This window comes from Bemisia tabaci, chromosome 1 (assembly GCF_918797505.1).
Source record: "Bemisia tabaci chromosome 1, PGI_BMITA_v3".
NCBI classification, from domain to species: Eukaryota; Metazoa; Arthropoda; class Insecta; order Hemiptera; family Aleyrodidae; genus Bemisia; species Bemisia tabaci.
This window is the reverse complement of record NC_092793.1, coordinates 89,759,337-89,780,618: the sequence shown is the minus strand read 5'-3', so window position 1 is coordinate 89,780,618 and position 21,282 is coordinate 89,759,337. Positions and strand designations below refer to the sequence as shown.

The 21,282-nt window shown below is 40.6% G+C and overlaps 1 protein-coding gene and 1 long non-coding RNA gene across 3 annotated transcripts in view; one reads left to right on the top strand and one right to left on the bottom strand.

Annotated features, from left to right (window-relative positions):
* Nucleotides 1-959: 959 nt before the first annotated feature.
* LOC140226058 (uncharacterized) overlaps nucleotides 960-21,282 on the top strand; it is a 39,763-nt gene continuing 19,440 nt past the window's right edge. Inside the window, exons 1-2 of the long non-coding RNA XR_011900881.1 lie at nucleotides 960-1,813; nucleotides 19,802-20,020. This is a non-coding gene — a long non-coding RNA (uncharacterized lncRNA). The remainder of the gene's footprint in view (nucleotides 1,814-19,801; nucleotides 20,021-21,282) is intronic.
* Oseg6 (intraflagellar transport protein Oseg6) overlaps nucleotides 10,326-21,282 on the bottom strand; it is a 142,887-nt gene continuing 131,930 nt past the window's right edge. For both annotated transcript variants that reach the window (XM_072306455.1, XM_072306456.1), the window contains 3 exons: nucleotides 20,366-20,539; nucleotides 15,872-15,948; nucleotides 10,326-10,467 (listed from right to left, as the gene is read on the bottom strand). In XM_072306455.1, the coding sequence (XP_072162556.1) occupies nucleotides 10,356-10,467; nucleotides 15,872-15,948; nucleotides 20,366-20,539 (363 nt within the window). In that variant the 3' untranslated portion in view covers nucleotides 10,326-10,355. The remainder of the gene's footprint in view (nucleotides 10,468-15,871; nucleotides 15,949-20,365; nucleotides 20,540-21,282) is intronic.

Sequence of the window (21,282 nt, the reverse complement as noted above, 5' to 3'; positions counted from 1 at the left end):
GGAGATGACATAAAACCTCTCGTCAGATAATTGGTAGTTTCGCGTGCTTTACATCGGCACAGGCGAGAGCGTAAGAAAGTGTTACTGAATAAAACCACGGCCTGTCAAATGTTTAGAACCGTGAACTAGTTATTGACAGCGAGCCTTGTTCGTTAGTCCTCTGCTTTGCATAAAGTCAAGCTCACGGATTATGCAATCCAAGTTAAATTATACTCGGCCAGGCCTTAATAATAGTCCAACACTATATCCAATGGGGAAAAAGCCCCGAAGCTTAATAGCGCTATCACCTTTCGACACTCTCCATTCTTGGTCACATACTTTTAACCTCCTCGAGTAAATTTTACGGTCGAAGTTTTGTCACCATATGTGGTGTGGATTTGTTGCGCACCTCTGTACATTGAGCGCTAAAAATTGAGCAGGTACGGTAAGCCGGTACCAACGACCGGTGTTTTAGATTGGACGCCTGTTGAAATTTCTAGGATATTCTTACTTCCAGCAATAAATGCTGCACAGTCTTATACAGGGTGTTAGAAAAGTCCCCCTCCCCTCATCTAACTTTTTACGTAATTGAGGTAGACATTTGAAACTTGGAGAATGTTCCTAGGTCAAAGGGAGCTACCTTTTGACCCCCATACACTTTTCAGGGGGCCCCCGTGGGAAGGGGGAGGGGTTCCGGACCCCAAATTTTTATTTCCAGATAGGAAGACTCCTCTTGTGATACCTCGTTCGAAAGAGCATAAAAAAAAACTTTTCACGCAAACCCGAAGTCAATATACCGGCTGCACTACAGTTTCGCACAACTTCAGTTTCGCACAGTTTTTATAAATGCACGATTTGACAGCTATGCGTGAAGAATCTGAGTGTTTAGGACAATTATTTAGATTACAACTCCCTCATCTCACACATCTCGCCCGCTTATCACTGATGCAAGAGTGCGGAGCACTGACGATCGCCGCGCCCGTGACTCTTATACGCTATCTCCGTATCATCACTCAGTTGATCTGATTGAGCACCTAATTTTCAGGTGAAGTCAGTGTCCTCTCGCCGGTCATTCGCGCGGGGTTAGCGTGTCGTATGTAGCAGGTTTTTAACGTGAATTTTAAGAGAAAAAGATTCACGGGATGCCAAAGTTAAGGTACGCATATTACTCAAAAACATCAGATAATCCAGACGTACAACACATCAAACAATGGCTCACGTTATTTTTTTCTTTATCCTATCTAAAACCGGAAGATGTTCCGTCCGCATTCGGTAAACTGCAGTCCATCCACCCCCCCTCATGAAGAATGCAAAAAATTTGCCAACTATGTAAAAAAAAATTACATTGATTCGACGAGCTATCCACCCACTCTATGGGCGTGCCCTTTAACAGAGTGTGTACCAAAAACTACTAACGCCGTAGAGAGCTATAATAGTAAACTGCAGATGGAATTCTACCATTCGCATCCGAATATACACGCTGTAGTAGGCAGTATCAAGCAGAATCAAAGTATGATAAAGTTAAAAATAAATTCGGTCCTCCAAAAAGAGACTTTTCAACGAAGGCCACAGCAAATAAAATTGGAGGAAAACATCATAATCGCTACTCACGCTTACTATACTTATAAGTATTTAAATACTTTACAATTTCTACAAGTTGTTGGCGATGAAAAGAAACTATTCCCTTTTAAACAGCCAAAAAACTCTAAAGAAAACGATCCAGCCGCCTTCGAGAACGATCTAGATATTTCTCCAGACGATCCAGATTGGCGATCTCCAGACGATCCTATCTACCTAGACCTATAAAGTCGAAAATCCGCATCACACCTAACTGGTGAGTCAACTTTTATCTTTTTCTCATTTCTTTTTCTATTTCTTTAATTGTGTCATTTTTAGTGTCATTTGAGGGCTTGCAATGTTGCTACATCGTGCATTTATAAAAACTGTGCGAAACTGAAGTGCTGCCAATATACCTCAAACCGTTTCAAAATGGCGGCCGGTTAGAGGTCAAGATGGCCGAAATTTGAAACCTAGGTTTTCTGCCTATGAATTTGCCTGAAATTGAATTCTGGGGGGGGGGGGAGGGGGGTTAACACGAGAAAAACGAATTTGACGTTAGATTTTCAAAAAAACCAAAATTGTCAACATAGCGGCTTGTTGAAGTTCAAAATGGTCGAAGCTTATTTTCTTTTAGAAATGTAATTTCTTCGTTAATTTCATGCCAAAATACCCCGAGATTCAAAGATTTAGGCAAACCCATCGACAAAAAACCGGTGTGAATTTGCGGCCATCTTGACCTTTAACCGGCCGCCATTTTGAAACGGTTTGAGATATTTGACTTCGGGTTTGCGTGAAAAGTTTTCTTTTTTTATGCTCTTTCGAACGAGGTAGGTATCACAAGAGGGGTCTTCCCATTTGAAAATGAAAAGTTGAGCCCTCCCCCAAGGGAAGCCCCCTGAAACGTTTAGGGGGGTCAAACAGTAGATCCTTTTGACCTAGGAACGTCCTCAGATTTTCAAATCTCTACCTACCTCAAGGTAAAAAGTTAGATGAGGGGAGGGGGACTTTTTTAACACCCTGTATGGATCTGAATACTTCACTGAACGGAATGGAACGGTAATCCATCCATTTGACTACACCTAGCGGCCGTTTCGATGAACAAAAACACCAGTCTGTGACGGTCGTGTAGCGGGGACTTAATGACAGCATATTTTCGAAATATTTTGGGTGGGAAACACATTTACTAATAATCAGACACAGGGTGTCCCAGAAATCCCTCCCGCCCCCTCTGAAAGGAGGAGTATAGTTTTGGGCCTTTTCCGGCCCCACCTGGATTTTGCTAAATGTTTCATATTTTCAAAGTACTAGTCCTAGGTAGACTTTATGCCAAATATTTTACCGAACGGAGCCCATGCAAAGGTGGAACAACGCCTCAAACCCAGGATCTTGGCATCGAAAAATAGTTATTTTCGTCGACTTTTTCGACTGTTATCACTCCTCCAACAGTTGATTCCTACGTATTTTTTTGTGTACTTTCCGTTTCTGGCCTTTTCAAAGGCCTCCGATAAATTTTAAAGGGCCTTATGGCCCATTGTTGCCATTTTTAGGGGTTTTTCCGATTTTACCAACGCAGAACTCAATTTAAACTAAAAACCGTAGACGTTTTTGAAAAAAACGCAAAAAAAGAATAAAAAATGTTCAGTACAACTTTTTTCTAAGTTGCCAAATTTTCGACAAAAATCGTTCCAAAAAGCCAAAAAAGGCAAAAATTCGATAAATTGCCACGCTTAAGGTTCAAGAAAGTGGGGTACAACTTTTATATTGACGTACGTAACAGCTCTTACCTGTATATACAACATATCAAAAAATTATAGTTGTACCTGGATTCCCACGATGTGAAAATTGACCGGGATGTCAATTTTAGCGGCCTTCTTTTACTTGAAGATAGCTCTTTTGAATGTTTTTTGACCGTAGTCACCCTCTATGGGCGTGAACTATGTGTATTTTTCTACGTACTTTTCATATCTGGCCATAAAAATGGCTTCCTGTGAATTTTAAAAGGCCTAACGGTCCATTGTTGCCAATTCTCACCAATTTTTGGATTTTTTTTCAAGTTTACGTGTGTGAAACTTAATTTAATGTAAAAACCGCGTCATTTTCGGAAAGAACGTAAAAAAAAAATATAAAATGCACTGTGTAACTTTTCCCTACGATGCCAAACTTTCGAGAAAAATCGTTCTGAAGCGCCAAAAATGCCAAAAATTGGATTAATCATCACGTCGAAAATTAAAAGTTAGTACGTCACGGAATCCTCAAACAACAAAAACATTGTTATTGTTATAACATCAAACATCTAATCCGACGGATAACTGAGTAATCGTCCGCTTATTTTTATCTTCATTTCATTTTCGTAATTCGACGGCGTAAGTCCGCAATCACATAATTATCTTATTCACGGTGTCTGAAAATTTAAAGGAGAACCAGACACATTTGACATCATTCCTTGCAGTTTATACAGAATTTTCTTCGCATAGAGAATAAAACTCACGGCAGTTTTAAAGAATTTTCGTTGAGTAGTTCTCCGTTTAAAAAATAAAGTATGACAGGAAGTCTGCGACGTCGTAAACCGAGTTATGCGATTGCCGACTCAGGTACGCCGCGCCGTCGAATTGTTTTCCGGTGTCATTCTAAAGATTCGCTACCAATTAAAGTTTGTTGAAAGAAACTTTAGGTTACTTTTAAAGTGAGAGGAGTCTTATTCAGTCTTTATTCAGAAACATCGGCAAAGAATAGGTTTGAATCAGTAATTCGCCAACCACGTACCTATCTCGGAATTCAGTATTGGACCTTAGTTCCACAAACACATAACTCGGTTTTTCGGTCGTTTCTCCTGACAGACGCGAATATTATTCAAAATGATGATAGAGTCTTATGAAGCATCTTATCCTTGCTGTCTCTAAGAATTATTTCCCGTCTACCTTCAAAGATGAGGAATGTAGAGGGTTTTTTCCCTCTCCTGAAAAATCGCGATTTCCGAGTTAAGTGATTGCCGACTTACACCGTCGATAGGAATCAACTGCTGCAGGAGTGATAACAGTCGAAAAAGTCGACGAAAATAACTATTTTTCGATGCCAAGATTCTGGGTTTGAGGCGTTGTTCCACCTTTGCATGGGCTCCGTTCGGTAAAATATTTGGCATAAAGTCTACCTAGGACTAGTACTCTGAAAATATGAAACATTTAGCAAAATCCAGGTAGGGCCGGAAAAGGCCCAAAAGGATAGGTACTCCTCCTTTTACTTAGTTAATATTTTGAAGCGAAACTTTGGGGATGTTCAAGGACCAATGTTACCTACTTTGCCCCCCCCCCCCAAATTTTCTGACCATCCCACGGGGCGGGCTACAAACCCCGACTTTTTTTCAAATAGCAACCCCTTTTTTATAACAAATCAATGGAGAGAGAATAAGAAAAGACAATTTCAGTGATGGACATTTTATTTCAAAATAGTGGAATTTACAGAGTGTTTCAGACCACCCGTATCAGGCCTTTTTCTCGGTTGTTTCAGGTCGTACGAAGTCGCGGACCGCGGGGTTGAATAGAGAATTGACCCCAAGGAATCCGAATTTCGTGGTCCCAACCCCCCCCCCCCTTTACCTCCCAAGGGGAGGTAAAGGGGGGGGGGTAACGATGCTAAAAGCCACGGTTCCAGACCGAATTGCGGATTAATCGCATCAGAATTGAAAAGCACGGAAAATTTCTTGTAAAATTGACCCCTAAAAATCCATTATCCATCCAAGGCCCAAAAATGACCCCCTAAAGAGGGGAACAGTACCCCCTCCATAATTTCTCTCTGGTCTCAAAATTGACGTAGATTCTCCATATAAAGATGGTCTCCCAGGTACTTGACTCCGAGAAATCCAAATTTCATGGTCCCGAAGCTCCTCTAGCCCCCCTTGGGGAGTAATCGGGGGGCCCAATTTTAAAAGTCGGGGCTCCTTTCTGAATCGCAAATCGATTGCATCCAAATTGAGGAGAAGAACACTTTTACTTCTTAAGTGGCCCCCAAGAGTTTTAATTGACCCCCCTGAACGGCAGAAAGTAACCCCCGAGGAGGGGGGATTCACCCCCTCCACAAGTTTCTCAAGATTCCTCTTTGGTCGCAAAATTGACGTCGATTCTCCAGATAAAGACAGCTTCTGCCCAAAAGGGCGGGTAGCGGAGCTTAGGGACCATGAAATTCAGTGCCCTCAGGGTCGATTACCTGGAAAACCGTCTTCTTCTGGAGAATCGAGTCAATTTTGCGACCAAAGAGGAATCTTGAGAAACTTGTGGAGAAGGCGAGGCCCCCCTCCTCAGGGGTTACTTTCTGCCGTTCAGGGGATCAATTAGAACTCTTGGGGGTCACTTAAGATGTAAATGTGTTCTGCTCCTCATCAATCAATTTGCGATTCGGAAAGAAGCCCCGATTTTTAAAATTGGGCTCCCCGTTTACCCCCCAAGGGAAGCTAGAGAAGCTTCGGGACCATGAAATTTGGATTTCTCGGGGTCGATTACCTCACGATTAAAATCGAGTTTTCCGACTAAACTCATTTTTTTTTATCTTGATGGATACCTGAAGATAAGATGAATCAATTGGACAGCTTTATGCAATAAGGAACTAGGGTCAAATTTTCCATTTATTCTTTTTATGATGAATTCCGTTTCAGGAGGGTATTTACTTACTATTGAGAAAAAGAAAATCCTCAAAAACGATTTTTATCCCGCTTCAGCGACCCCGCGAAAATTTGCCGTCGCAGGATCACGCGAGGTTCATTTTGCAATTGGGACCTATACTATGGTTCCCTATTGCGTAATGCGAAACTCGGATTTCCCATTTTGCAATTCGGAATTATAGGCAGGACGACAAAAAGCTATCTCGGCATTCACGGCTCCTGTTCGATCGATCTTGCTGATTTTTGGCACAGGGTGTTATTTTTAGAAGGAAAACTCAAATTTCTGGTCAAATTTCGAAAAAACATAAATCCAAGATGGCGCATGTGGCCTAAAATGCTATCTCGGCTCCTGTTCGATCGATCGTGCTGATTTTTGGAACCAATGGGTATTTTTGGACGTGAAACTCGAATTTCTGGTCAAATTTTGAAAATTCGAAAATCCAAGATGGCGGATGTGGCCTAACATGCTCCCTCGGCTCCTGCTCGATCTATCGTGGTGAATCTTGGTTGTATAGGAGGTATTTTTGGACGGGAAACTCGAATTCCTAGCCGAGTTTCGAAAAATTGAGTTTTTTTCAAACTTTGACAATGAACTTGTTCAGTAATGTTTGATTTTTGCATTTTTTGAAGTACTTACTACGCATAAGCCACAATAATTTTTTCCGATATTTTTCGCATTTCAATCCACGAAAAACAAGTTCGAAGTTGCGTCTTCTGAGCTCCCCTTTAAACGCGTATCTCCGAGGAATGAAAGATCCCCCAGGGGATACTTACTCAAGTAAGGTCATTTTCGGCCCCATCCCCCATCTTGGATTATCGAATTTTTAAAATTTGATCAGAAATTCGAGTTTCCCGTCCAAAAATACTAACTGGTACCAAGACTCACCGCGATAGATCGAGCACGAGCCAGGATAGCATTTTAGACCACATCCGACATCTTGGATTTTCGAATTTTCAAAATATCACGATTCACGGGATTGTTGACCTATTCAAGGGTTTATCGATCAATTCACGGATTTTTCGAACGAATCACGGGGTCAATCGATTTACGGATTTGTTGATCGATTCGCAGGTTTTTGATCGATTTACGATCGTTAATCGAATCAGTACCGATCAAATCACGTCAATCGGTTCACGTTCCAACTTTTCGTTCGATTCATGTCGGATTCATGACAACGGTTTTTCAAAAATTTGTCGAACGAGTCAGTGTCGATCGATTCACGCTTTCATTTTTCGATCGATTCATGTCAATCGAATCTATAAACCCTCCCGTCTAAATTGCATGTTAATATTTGCCACCATTCTCGAAATATAAGCAAGTCGGTAGGTATCCATATTTTTGGCACACCCTGTTTTTGGTAGAATATCTTTCCGCAGGGACAATGCACCTCCCCCTTCCTGGTATGATGGGAGGAAGGAGTGTTTTCTCTGTTGGGGTTAACCGGGGTTAACCCTCCAGTTTGTAATAGTGACACCAGGGTCGTCTTCCCTATGCAGTCAGTGCTAAAACAATATATAGTTCCTAATTGCAAAATGAGCTTCCCCGGGTTCTTCATTTTGCAAATAAGGAACTATAGCCTTTTTTTGTAATTTTTGGCAACAGTGTGATGTTTTCGAAGCATCTGTCAACACAGGGTGTCAGAGGAACTCCATAGCTATAAAATGAACCATCAAACTGCAACATTGATCGTTTTGAGGAAAAACGCCAATGGTTTTTCCAAAAGTTGCTCTCCTGAAAACCTACCGTACTGCCTATAGTTCCGAATTGCAAAATGCTATCCAATTACAGGCTGGGTTTTTGGCTCTTCACGACGATTTCTGGGTCGGAAAGTGAGTTAAAAATCGCTCCTTCCCCGTTTTCTTCACGGAGCAATGGAGCCGTTCGGCGGTTAGCGGAGTGCGGTGCGCAGCAGCCAGCCCTGCTCGGGTTTTTCCAGCAGCGTCCGCTCATCATCGTAGCCAATTGGAGCTCGAGTGGAACTTAACCTAACTTAACCTCCACTAGATAAACACGCCGTCAAGATGTGGGTAATGGCGGCAAGGAGAGACTCGCTCGCGTAGTTTGACCATGCGTACGGTGCGGTGGCGTTTGCGGACGTGGCGTTTGCGGATTCTAAGAATCGGGTGGCGTTTGCGGATTCTCATATTTTGACGGTGGCGATTGCGGACAGGTGGAACAGGGCCGATGGACTTTGCGGACCAGAGAATTTCGGCGGTGGCGATTGCGGACGGAGGGGTAGGAACCTACATATCGACGGTGAAACTACCAAACCACGTATCTCGTTTGCGGTGTTTAAAAATCTACGCTCACTTTTTATTTTTTTGAAGTAGACCAAATCAATATCATTCCTTGAAATTTTCACGGAATTTTCTCCGCACAAAGAGGGAAAATCACAGAAATTTTCAAGACTGGATGTTAAGTAGTTTTTCATTTAAAGAATAAAGTATGACAGGAAGTCTGCGACGTCGCAAACCGAGATACGTGGTTTGGTAGTTTCACCGTCGATATGCTGCCCCCCACCCCTGCGCTGTATATTAAAGAGAAATATTACCGGAGAGGCTCTGGATTCCTTTTCATGGATGTAGAATGAAAAAAATATTCGTATTCAACATTAGTATTATATTTGTATAAAAACATATGAGCAGTGAACATACAGTACATTTTTAAAAGAAAGGCATGTCAGAAATCAAGAAACTGAAAAATCGTCAGTTTCAGTCCATTTTCATGATGAAAAACATGTTGTAAATTCTAGTCCAAAATTCCTTAAAGTCAAAAAATTACATACGAAAAATGAAAACACTTATTTTAATTTTTTGACTTTAAGGAATTTTGGACTAGAATTCAAAACATGTATTTCATCATTAAAATGAACTGAAACTGACGATTTTTCAGTTTCTTGATTGCTGATATGCCTTTTTTTAAAAAAATTTACTGTATGTTCACTGCTCATATGTTTTTATACTAATATAATACTAATGTTTAATACTAATATTTTTTCATTCTACATCCACGAAAAGGAATCCAGAGCCTCTCCGGTAATATTTCTCTTTAATATACAGCGCAGGGGTGGGGGGCAGCATATGTAGGTTCCTACCCCTCCGTCCGCAATCGCCACCGCCGAAATTCTCTGGTCCGCAAAGTTCACCGGCCCTGTTCCACCTGTCCGCAATCGCCACCGTCAAAATATGAGAATCCGCAAACGCCACCGCACCTTTTGTACTACAGCCGATGCGATGCAATGACAGCGTTTATTTTCAACTTGAATTTGATGGAGCTTTGACGGGCTTTTTCGGGCTTAAGGACTTGATTTTTGACTTTTTGAACATTGCCATTGTTTTTATCGCGAAAAGTTCTAGAAATACATATTTTTTATTCTCAAATCTCTCACCCATGCAACAACCCCATTGTTCAGACTTTTTTCTTAATTTCATCAATAAACATACAGTTCAATGAACGATATACATGGTGGTATTCCAAAAGTTCCTTCCATCCCTTCTAAAATACCTATTTAATATATTGAAACAAAATTTTGGGGATGTTCGTAGATCAATGTTAGCTTCTTTCGCCCCCCCCCCCCAAAAAAAGTTTTTGGACCATCCCACGGAAAGGGGTTCGTAACCCCGACTATTTCTTAAAATAGCAACCCTTTTTTTATGACAAATCAATTAAAAGAGAATAAGAAAATAGGTACAATTTTGGCGCGAACTGCAAGTCAAAATTTTGACTTTTCGTTGAAAATAATGGAAATTTGACAAGTCCATTCTTGATGAGGGATTGGAATAAAACCTGGCAACCACGGTTTTTTGGGACGAGAAAAACGATACTGGCATTACTTTTCGGGAAATTCTGTCCTTTTCAAAATGGCGGCGGTCAAAATGGCAACCTAGAGCGGTAACCGCAAAATTATCTCTAATATATTCTCAACTGGACAGCATTTTGCAATTTGGAATTATAAATTCTGGCTCTTCTGGAAAAACATTTATGTGCTTAGGGAAAATAATAGCACATACGTTGTTTTTAAACCGGGCTAGAATCCATAGGTCCAAATTGCAAAATGTAGTCCAACTGATATGAAATATTAAGAGACAAAAAGGTGATTCACAAAGGAGGAACGAGTCATAGAAAAAGAAAAAATAACTGATGAGAAGTTTCTTGAAAATTTGTTCAAGTGGTATTTTTAAAAAAAGCAAATTGTCTTAATTCATTAGATAAAACTAGATCCAAAGCGTTCACAGCTCCTTGACACATAGGACACTTTCCATAACTTTCAAGGACCCTGAAAAATAAAAAATCCGTAACTTAGAATGACATGATGATCAATATGACGATCTAGAGGCAAAAATTGGCTTTTAGTCACACATGTTATATCCACTTGGCAAAATGTTTTGTACAGAGCAGCAGCGGGCTGATTGTTGAAACTGATAAACAAAACTATAGACGAAGAAGACAAGAAAGATATGAAGGGATCCTTAGGGCGGGTCGAAAAAAGGCTTTCTGTTTTATTTTGACCGCAATAGCAAGCCCCCCCAGGACGCGCGCTTCGCGCGCGTTTTTCAGTTTGAGTGTCCGGCCTCAGTTGTTCTGTCTTTTAAGTGACCCGCGCGTCCACCGCGGGAGGAGTGTATTTTCCGAAGGGAGGGGCGGGGGCGGAGAGTTATCAATCTTTGGAGGTTGGAATTACGTTTACACTGTTGGAGGCATTGATTATTCGAATAAGGACTTCATGTCGCCAGATTGCAACAACAATCCTCATGTAATGTCTGATATGAAAAAATGTCAACAAACGCTGTGGCAAGCTTGAATGACGATGGATGAATCTCCATAACCCACTGTGCGACAATATAGCCATCGTGTCCACCAATTATCAGTTCATCAGTTCGTGACCCATTGTACGACAACATTGCCGTCTTATCCACCAATTTTCAGTTCGTGACCCACTGTGCGACAACATTGCCGTCTTGTCCACCAACTTTCAGTTCGTGACCCACTGTGCGACAACATTGCCGTCTTGTCCACCAATGTTCAGGTCGTGACCCACTGTGCGGCTTCCCTCCTCTTTTGCCGCACACCCCCCGCCTAAAACTTTCAAAACTCGCCATTTTTAAACGGCTCGACCGATTTCGCTCAAATTCAATACCAGCCTAGAACTATGTAAGATCTTCCTTCAAAACTCGCCATTTTTAAACGGCTCGACCGATTTCGCTCAAATTCAATACCAGCCTAGAACTATGTAAGATCTTCCTTCTGTAAAAATTTCGGGGGAAAGCTTTTAATTTGCGCGAGTTATCGCGCCCACAAAATTGAACCTCCCCCCACTTCTCGCCCCCACCATTCGAAATGTAATACTTCGATCTCCGGTTTTTTTTCGCAGAATGGTAGTCCTGTTCCTCTACTTTACATCGCAAAAAGTTTCACCCGGAAATTTTTTAAAATGAGGGAAATATAACCAAGCAAAAATCGGAAAAACCACGATGAGTCGGAAATACATACATTAATAAACAGATATATATATCTGCGACCATGCGTAATCTACGACCCATGATCGATGCTCATTACATGGTCTTTGGTCCAGGTCTGACATCAGGGGAGAATGCAATAGTGTATTTCCTTCGGAAAATACACTAAAACCTGTGTCAAACATGGTAAAACTCACGTGTATTAAGTTTCAGCCCTTTATGCAACCCCTAACATGAAGTCCCGGGCACTTTAAGGGATGAAAATCAAAATATTAAATTTTTTGAAAAATTGAAACATGTATCCCAAAGGAACTTAGCGAGATAGGGTCCTTCGAGCTAAAATTTCAACCATTTTGACATGCAAAGTTACAAGTTCAGAATGACGATTTTCGGCGCGTAAAACATCCCTTTTAGCCACTGCCTGATAGGAATTTTCGCAAATTTGACAGTCTATCATGTGAGAAATAGACGATTTGCGAACTCCAGGGCGCAAATTTCGTCGGTTTTGAGGTATCTTAAAGCTTTATGCCACAAATCTCAAGTTAAAACTGCGTGAAGGTCACACGGGTCGGAGCCCGCGTCGATGCTCCCGGCCGCGCTGCGTTGTTGCCGTCGGAGTCCCATTATTAGGACCATGGTTGCATCTTACGCGCACTTAACGTGAACGGCTGCGCTCTTTCTCCCCTTCAACCACCCTCTAGCTCTTATATTAACGTCAACGATTCATTATTCAAATATCTTCCTTCCCTCTTCTTTATTTAAGATGAATGCTGCAACTTACGTTAAAAATGTGTAATATTCGAGCTCTGCCCGAGTACTGGGTGACCGCCCTCTTCTTCCACAAATGTATTTTTCCCTCGAAGAAAAGAATTCACTTCATCAAATTTACTCAAATGAAATTTTTTTCGAGAGGAAAAATGCATTCAAAACTGACGAGATATGCGCCCTGGAGTACGCAACTCGTTAATTTCTCATATGATAGACTGTCAAATTTGCAAAAATCGTACAAATTCAAAATTCCTATCATTCGAAAAAAGGGATCTTTGACGCGCCGAAAATCGCCATTGTGAACTTATTCCTATCCTTGCACGTCAAAATGGTTGGAATTTTAGCTCGAAAGACCCTATCTCGCTAGGTTTCTTTGGGATACATGTTTCAATTTTTCAAAAAATGTAATATTTTGATTTTCATCCCTAGGACCTAGGACTTTATGTTAGGGGTCGCGTAGAGGGCTGAAACTTTAAACAAGCCCAAGTAGCATTTTTCAATGTAAAAGTTGCAACAAGTTGAAACAATGTTGGTATTAGTTGCAACAAAGTTCCAACTTTCGGTTAACATTTGGTCGATAAGTGCCGATTTTCAGCGATCTGATCGGAAGACAAAGTTGCAACCTGCTGCGATTGCAAAATTTCTGAACCGAAGTTGTTTAAAATCTAAAGATAGGCAACCAGCAATACTTTGAAGTTGAAACATGTTTCAGCTTAATTGCAACTAGTTCCAACAATGGTAGCTCCTTCGGGGGAGAGAGTAGGCAATCTGCACATCAATCTATTAGTTGCAAAAATCAAACGATTTTGTTGCAAGTTGTAGCAACCTCTGTTACTTGGGAGTGAGTTTTACCATGTTTAACACAGGTTTTTTTGCTGTTACGGTCAAAACAAAACAAAAAGCCTTTTTTCAACTCGCCCTAGGGATCCTATATAGGATCCCTACCAATATTTGTAGAAGCGGGTGGTTGCAATGGATAAAGGAGGTAAGTAATAGACTGACTAACAGCAACCCTTGAGAGACCTTATACTTAGTCCATTACTTTCTTCCTTACTCTATAAGAGCCACCAATTTCAACCAATAAGATAACTCCATACTCCTTAAGTCTTCTTTCTTTATAGCTTTGTCTATCAATTTCAACAATCAGCTCGCAAATAAGATTACATTAACAGGTTAGAGTCCATTCATAAGCTTTATTCCTGCTGCATGAAGCCTGGGACGAAAGTTGCCACTGCTATTCGTCAGATCGTGAATTCTTTTCCCATTTCTCAGTCGCCGCGACACCATTTCTGTTGCATAAATAGCTCAACACAACAAGAGCACCGCTGTAGGATGAAACATTTTGCGTGCATAAAGAGCCGTTCATAAAATACAGGGTGGGCCAGAAGTTCCAGGACGGTCGGCTAACTTTTTTAACGTTCGAGATAGAAAATGAAACTTTGGGAATGTGCCTATCTCAAGGGGACCATCTTTTGGGGAGTCAAAATTTTGGTCCATACCCCCTAAGGGAGGGGGCGGGGGCCCCCACTTTTTTTTTTCAAATAGCAACCCCAATCTTGTGATAACCTCATTCGAAAGTACTATAAAAAACTAAGAATTTTTAGCGCAAACCGCAGATCAATATCTTAATTTTTGACCGAGTTATGATAGGCTCAAAGGTCAAATTTGACCTATTTTTCAAAAAATCACACTCCGATCAAATTATCGTAAAGAAAAAAATTAAAACGAGAAAATTTACTAAATTGTGTTCACAAATTTGGAAAAATTGCAGAAATCACTTCCCAAACCACCCACCAACCCAATTTAAACGGTCAAATTTAATTACCTTAAATTGCGTTTTTTTTAACTTTTCCTGAAATTTTGGGGGACTTGCCCAACGTAATGCCTGAACTGATTTTTACCTTACTGAGATAATGTGGAGGCAAATCTAGGGGAATTTGGCTTATTTCGCGGGCAAATTGAATGACCTTTGAATTGACTGTATTTGGGGGCCGAACCCCCCCCCCCCCCCCCTTAAAATAGTTCGAAGTGATTTTCTGCAATTTTTTTTTTCTCAAAAAGTGAACACAATTTAGTAAATTTTCTCGTTTTATTTTTTTCTTTACTGATAATTTGAATCCGGAGTTGTGATTATTGAAATAGGTCAAATTTGACCTTTGATCCTATCAATAACTCGGTCAAAATTAAGATATTGATCTGCGTTTGCGCTAAAATTCTAGTTTGTTATGTCCTTCTCCGAATGATTTCACATAGATAGGGTTGCTATTTGGAAAAAAAAAAAGTTGGGGGCCCCCCCGCCCCCTCCCTAAGGGGGACCAAAAATTTGACGTCCCCCAAGTAGATGGTCCCCCTTTGAGATAGGAACATTCCCAAAGTTTCATTTTTCTATCTCGAACCGTTAAAAAGTTAGCCGACCGTCCTGGAACTTCTGGCCCACCCTGTATACAACTCTTAATATCGGATTTATCACCCTCCCTCACCCCTCCTACAGCTTTTGGGAAGTAGGACCCTATTCTATGACACATAAAATACTCAACCCTTAATATCGGATTCATCACCCTCCCTCACCCCTCCTACAGCTTTTGGTAAGTAGGACCCTATTCTATGACACATAAATGCAAAATGGCATAATGATCTTCTAGACTTCCTCCTTCCCTCCCCTTGAGCGTTATGTATTTTAAGAACGGCTCCTGAACGCACCCATGCATAGCTCTGGGTGGTTGTGAACGCCAGAGACAAAAGTTGCTGGGCGGTTTCTAACTACTTGCTACACGATCTAGAAACCTCCATGCCCATTTTGTAAGAACAATCTTGAGGCAGTGATTCTTTGCTCCTCCCTTCAACATCTCAATTGCCTAATTCTTGGTCGCTGAGGGACACATGACGAGAATTGCAAGTATATGTGATCCTTTATGAGCAGAAATGAAGTCTATAAGATCATTTCTGTCTAAATGATGTGGGATCCTTGTCTCAGGAGATATTAAGCTCTAAGTGTCATAGACATAAAATACAAACCATGGATAGTCAACTGGGACTGCGGCAGAACTAGATCATTGGTTGACTTAGCGATGGCTACCTGAATGAACAGGTGTGAGTATACATACGAGCCATGAGTGGTAATCAATGTGAGTGCTAAATGTATAAATGGTTGTACTGCTTGTGAAGTAGCATTTTTACCCCCAATCCGACCTCTCTCACTGTAGGCCAAACCTTGTGCGCAGTCAAGATTGTATTGTAAGTCTACATTCAGTATTTATTCAGTTGACTAGAAGACAATGGTTCACACTATCCTTTTGACAATGAAATTAGAAAAAAAAATACTTTGAGCAGAACTTAATTAATACGGGGAAAAGTTGCATCAACTATGAGTACTTTGATGTAAGTATTTTCTGTGAAACATGGCAGCAAAATAGAAGAGGGAAAAACGTAGAACGATAGAGAACAGGATAAACTTACTCTGTAAAAGTTACATGCTTAGCAGGAAAATTACAAAGTGGGCAAGCAGTGAGTTCATCCAAGACAATGTGGTATCCCTGAGTGGACAAAAATTGATAGGTAATGATTATAAATCAAAGGCACACATGTAGCGAAATGCCTGCACAGAAATAAAGGGGTGCATGCAAAATCGGCAAAATCCAGCCGTGGATTTGACCAATTTTCAATATGTCATTCCTCAGTATAGTATACGCCTTTTCCCAAAATTTCAAGGGGCCAATATTTTTTCAACCATAATGTATCGTCAAATGCCGGATTCTCGATTCGAACAAAACGCTGTTCATTTTATTTGTCGTACTTTTCCGTACATTTTGATGTATTATACCTCCCACGAAAAAAATCTGTACGCGAAATATGAGCTACCAAAATTTACGTTTGGCGCGCGCCGCACATTGGGACGAGCCCATTACAGAAACGGGACATTCACGGTAAAAATGAAAATCATTAAAAGCAAGAACCAAAGGTGTAGAAGTTACCTGGAGGGTCTAAACCTCCAGAATAACGAAGATTTTAACAATTTAATTGAGGAATATTCAAATGACAGCCGTAGAGAAACGCGTGTTTCGGTAAGATGAAAAAAAGAGGCAAAAGCGCACGTATACAAATTTTGCTCCTCTAGCTTCCGAGATTATTTTAAATGCAATTTTTTGTTTTAACAATTGAAAACAAACATAGACTATTCGTTTACGTCTTTGGTGATGATTACTTTTTACTTCCTGGGGGTCACAGAGTGAATTCAAAATCGACCTGTCAAAAAACTAAAATTCAAACTTCAATTAGAGTTTTAAAAAAATGTCCAGACTTGTCCAAGAAACGGTTTGCAAATCGAGATTCTACGTATCCTTAGCTTTCAGAATCATATTAGTTTTCATCCGACTTCTTCCGACTTTGGAAGTTACGAGGGAAAACATGAGCGCGGTTTGCTTAAAATCGAGCGCTTTCACAGGCCAATTGACGGTTGAGGTTGAGTGCAACGGGCTATGTTGCTGGCCGCCGCGCCGCCGCTGCGTTGCTTATCAGCTTGCTGCGATGCTCATCTGATATCTAGGATACGGATCAATATCGTCTTTTTTTGTAGACCGATTTTTTATTTTTAATTTGTAGAGCAATCAACAACAAGAATCGGATGATGTCGTGATGGAAACGGTGCTTAGAATCGAGGCTGACATTAAAAATTTAATTTTAACCAAAGTAGACGGTTTGACAGTGTCCCATGATTTGTATTCCACCATGTTTGATGGGAAAATTTGCAATATATTAAGTGGCAATAAATCCTCATTCTTATGAACGATATCTCAGAAGTGCAGAAAAGACCCCTAAGAAGCTCGGAGTTTCTGAAGTATGGAATTTTGCCTTGGCATCTCAAGATTGAAACTTTTGAGTGTCTGTTGCATATTTCGTATAATCAGGATTTCAGAAAGTGACGCTCAAAAACGGAAGAAGAAAAGTCCTTGAAAAAAAAACGGGGAAAAAACAGCATCTGTGTCAAAGAATGATAATATTTGGGAGCAACTTATTCGTTTATGATTTTCGGATTCACTTTAATGTCTGCCCATTGATGAACTCATTCCCCTATAGTCAAATATCGCTGCGGTTTTTGCGATAGGTAAGAAGATGGTGGGGGGGGGGGGTGTTTATTCTTAATAGAAGCATTTCTCAATTTCAGGATCAGTGAATTCATTTTCTTTTTCAATGAAAAAAAGCAAACGACACGCGCGTTAAATCTCTACCATAATCATGCTAATCTGTTTATCAAATAGATTAAAACAGAGACTTGGCAACACAATTTTTTGGCGGGATTGTCACAATGAACCAAATTCTGAACATAACATTGGATTCCTTTTCCCAAAAAGACCGAAAATGTCAAGTTTTGAGAAGATCGGCGAAAAATTATCGTCTGATGTGCGAATGTCCCGTTTTGACACCTTTTCGTCCCACTGTGCGCCGATTGGAATCCGGCGCTCGGAGTCGTCTGCGCACCCCCTCCCTTGCCACCGACGAGCCTTACAATGTCATTCTCGTGTATCTTTTTGCGAACTTTTCAATTTTGACCTTTAAAAAGGCCTCTGATGAGGTTTCAAGGGCCTCAGGGTTCATCGTTGCCGTTTTTGGCCGATATTTAGGGTTTTTTCAATTTTACTTAAGTAAAACTTAATTTAAACTGAAAATTGTGCACTTATTTGGATTGAACATAAGCTAATGAATAAAAGAATACTAGCAATTAGCGCGCCCTCCACGGCTATCGAGGGGAAAAGCCCCCTGCACCATTATCACACGCTTCGCAATATTACTGTCATATTATATTATATACTGTCATATTATATACTGTGTGAATATTCCTGTCATTACCACTTTGATTACATTCGAAAAAGTTCCAGAAACAAATGCCACTCGTCGTCTTGCAACACTTTCCTAAAAGTCAAAGAATATTCTAGAAAGCTCCCAAAAGGACACGGCGAGGGCATCAATGTAATTGCGCATCACCTGGAGAATGAATGACATAATCACACTTTCGACCCATATAGGGAGGGAGGGCAGGGGGTCACAGCGGAGCCGATTCATAGGCGTCGGGGCGCCGCGCCACCGCGTACGGTGAAATGCGGCTAGGGTGATCCACTTTGGGCAACTTCACAAAATTGACCGCGATGCTCCCTAAATTTGTTCCATCCGATCCAAAAACGATGGATGCCACGTATTTTTACTTTCTGATAATATAAGGACCTATCTCCCAGTGACAAATTTTGGCCCGTAGGCCAAAAAAAGGCGTTTAGAGGCCCCGTCGAACACAAGTGAGGCTGCATACGTTGCAAAGTTTTATAATATTCGTCTCTTTTACTATTTTCTTCAATTTTCCCAAAAAACAGTCACACTAAGATGGGTCACATACACAGACACACCCGCACACATTATCAGAAACATTATTAGTCACATTATCAGACAGTAAGAATACGTGGCATGCATCGTCTTTAGATCAGATGGAACACATTTAGGGAGCATCACGGTCCATTTTCCGAAGTTGCCCAAAGTGGATCACCCTAGCCGCATTGTACCGTACGCGGCTGCGCGGCGCCCCGACGCCTAAGAATCGGCTCCGCTGTGACACCCTGCCCTCCCTCCCTATGGGTCGAAAGTGTGATTTTCTCATTCACAATAGGCTTCTAGGTATTTTTGTAGGAAATTATCAAGTTATTTTTATTTTGGCGCATTTTACAGCCGAAAAACGAAAAACCGCGGATCGGCCTATTTTCCCCCATTTAAATCAAGATAATTTTTTGGAGATTTTCAGCCTCAAGTCTTAATATTGTCGGAGAGCGAAAATAATTGGCAGGTATCATATTTGGATGGTAAGGAACAAATGTAGGGGGCGTCCCGATTCATTTTCCGAAGTTGCTGTTGGATAGTGATGTCATGTCATCATGACGTCACTACCCAGCGCCTCTCACCGATGGTCATCATCCATCAACGAGGCATTCGCCATTCTTGCTCTTGCTTGCTTGTGATCATGATATGTATTTGTGACTGTTGAATATTTGCATTTCTTGCATTTCTTGCATTTTCTTAATAAAATGCCTTAGTCTCAACCCAGTGTTACGTTCTTGTGTGCAACCCACCTATCATCTTAAATCAGTTGCCCAGTTTGGAGCACCCTAGCCATTGGATCAAAGACTCTCCTATAGGATGAGCTGAACAAGCCGTAGGGGAAAAACGCCAAATCGCGAGGAGCTGAAGTTAACATTTTAGAACTTTTTGCATTCCTAGGAATATATTCAATCTGAGATAAGTGTTTATTTTTTCCACAAGCAACAAACAAAGCTCCCACGGGTATCCTGACCAGCAGTTTTTTCAGTGATCGGCGCTTTTTCCAATGATCATCGATTTCTTTGATTATAGCTGGACATCAATGATTCTGATGATCATCAATTATTCCATCAACATCCATTATTTAGATCATCATTTGTCACTTTGATGATCGACGTATACATCAAAACTAAATCCGTTACTGAAGTGGACCGTCTCACATGTCTAGTTGTGGCTTTCCTGATCACCCCTGTCTTTATGAATGAGACCTATAATCCCATACTTCCTGCACCCCTGATGTGCTGTTGACAAGTGAGTAAGAATAGTCAATCTACTTTTGAAGATCGAGCCACGGAACGGTCTGTGGACAGAGAACTTTATTCTTTGCCTTCTCTTTTCGTCCAGCCACAGAGTATCACTTTTAGGGCGAATGTAAAAGACGCAGTCTTGACCGTGCAACTGCTGTAAGAGTTCTCAGCAACTATTGCACACTCCTTGCAATTGAAACTACTTCCTGTCTTGACAACAGACTGACTGTAGACATGAAGTTCAAAGTATACTCTCTTAAACGTTTAAAAGAAATGAGTCTTAATAAATGATTCCTATTCGAGTTTAATGATTAGAATTGGGGTTCATACGATGAAAATAGTTACTTACACTTGCTATGCAAAACGGGATGATTCGAGAACATTGTGGGCATTCTAGTTGGGTTTGAGGCACATTAAAATTACAATACGGACAAGGTGTTGAGATATTTTCAGCTTTCTTGGGTGTACTTCTATTTGCTTTTCTAACAATACCTTCAATTTTTGAACGGTACTTGGGATCAATCTGGAAAGAGAAGAGGGAATATATATATATGTATATGAAGTAAAGAACTGACTGTTACCTAAGTATGTACAGTATGGGAGCCATCCAGCCATGAGAACTTTTCAAATTTAAACAAGCATGTTTATTACATTTTGAAAGTTACACATAAATACAACCGCATACGTTTCGATGCCTGTTTTGAAGACCTCTTGATGGAATATGTTGAGATGGAGGTACATAGTTCTAATGATGCAAGACTTAAATTTTACAAACTTTTTTAGATGATTCTTTAGCATGCCTTCACAAAAATGACACCTAAAAATGGCTTGATAAGTTTAATGCGTTCTATCCCTCATTGAAATTCACCATGGAGGAGGAAAATAGTCAAATTAATTTTCTAGATCTCACATTAACATAAAAAGGGTAAAAAAATCCTCAGCAAATGGTTCCAAAAGAAAACGCACTCTGTAAGGTACCTCAATTTCTTTTCAGAATCTCCTCATCAACATAAGATCAATACAGTCCTGAATGTTGTTAATAGAGTTATTAAATTAACTGATGAATGTTATTGCCATGAACAACTAGCATTTGTAAAAGATATGTTCTTAAAGAATGGCTATCTGATGGGTATAATAGAGAAACAGATAATGAAAGCCTTGCATTGCCATATACATAGTAATAACCGTAAAGTTGGCATTGCATTTGATCCAGGTGAAGTAGTAAAATTTCCATACATACCAGTTTTATCTGAGAAATTGAGCCAC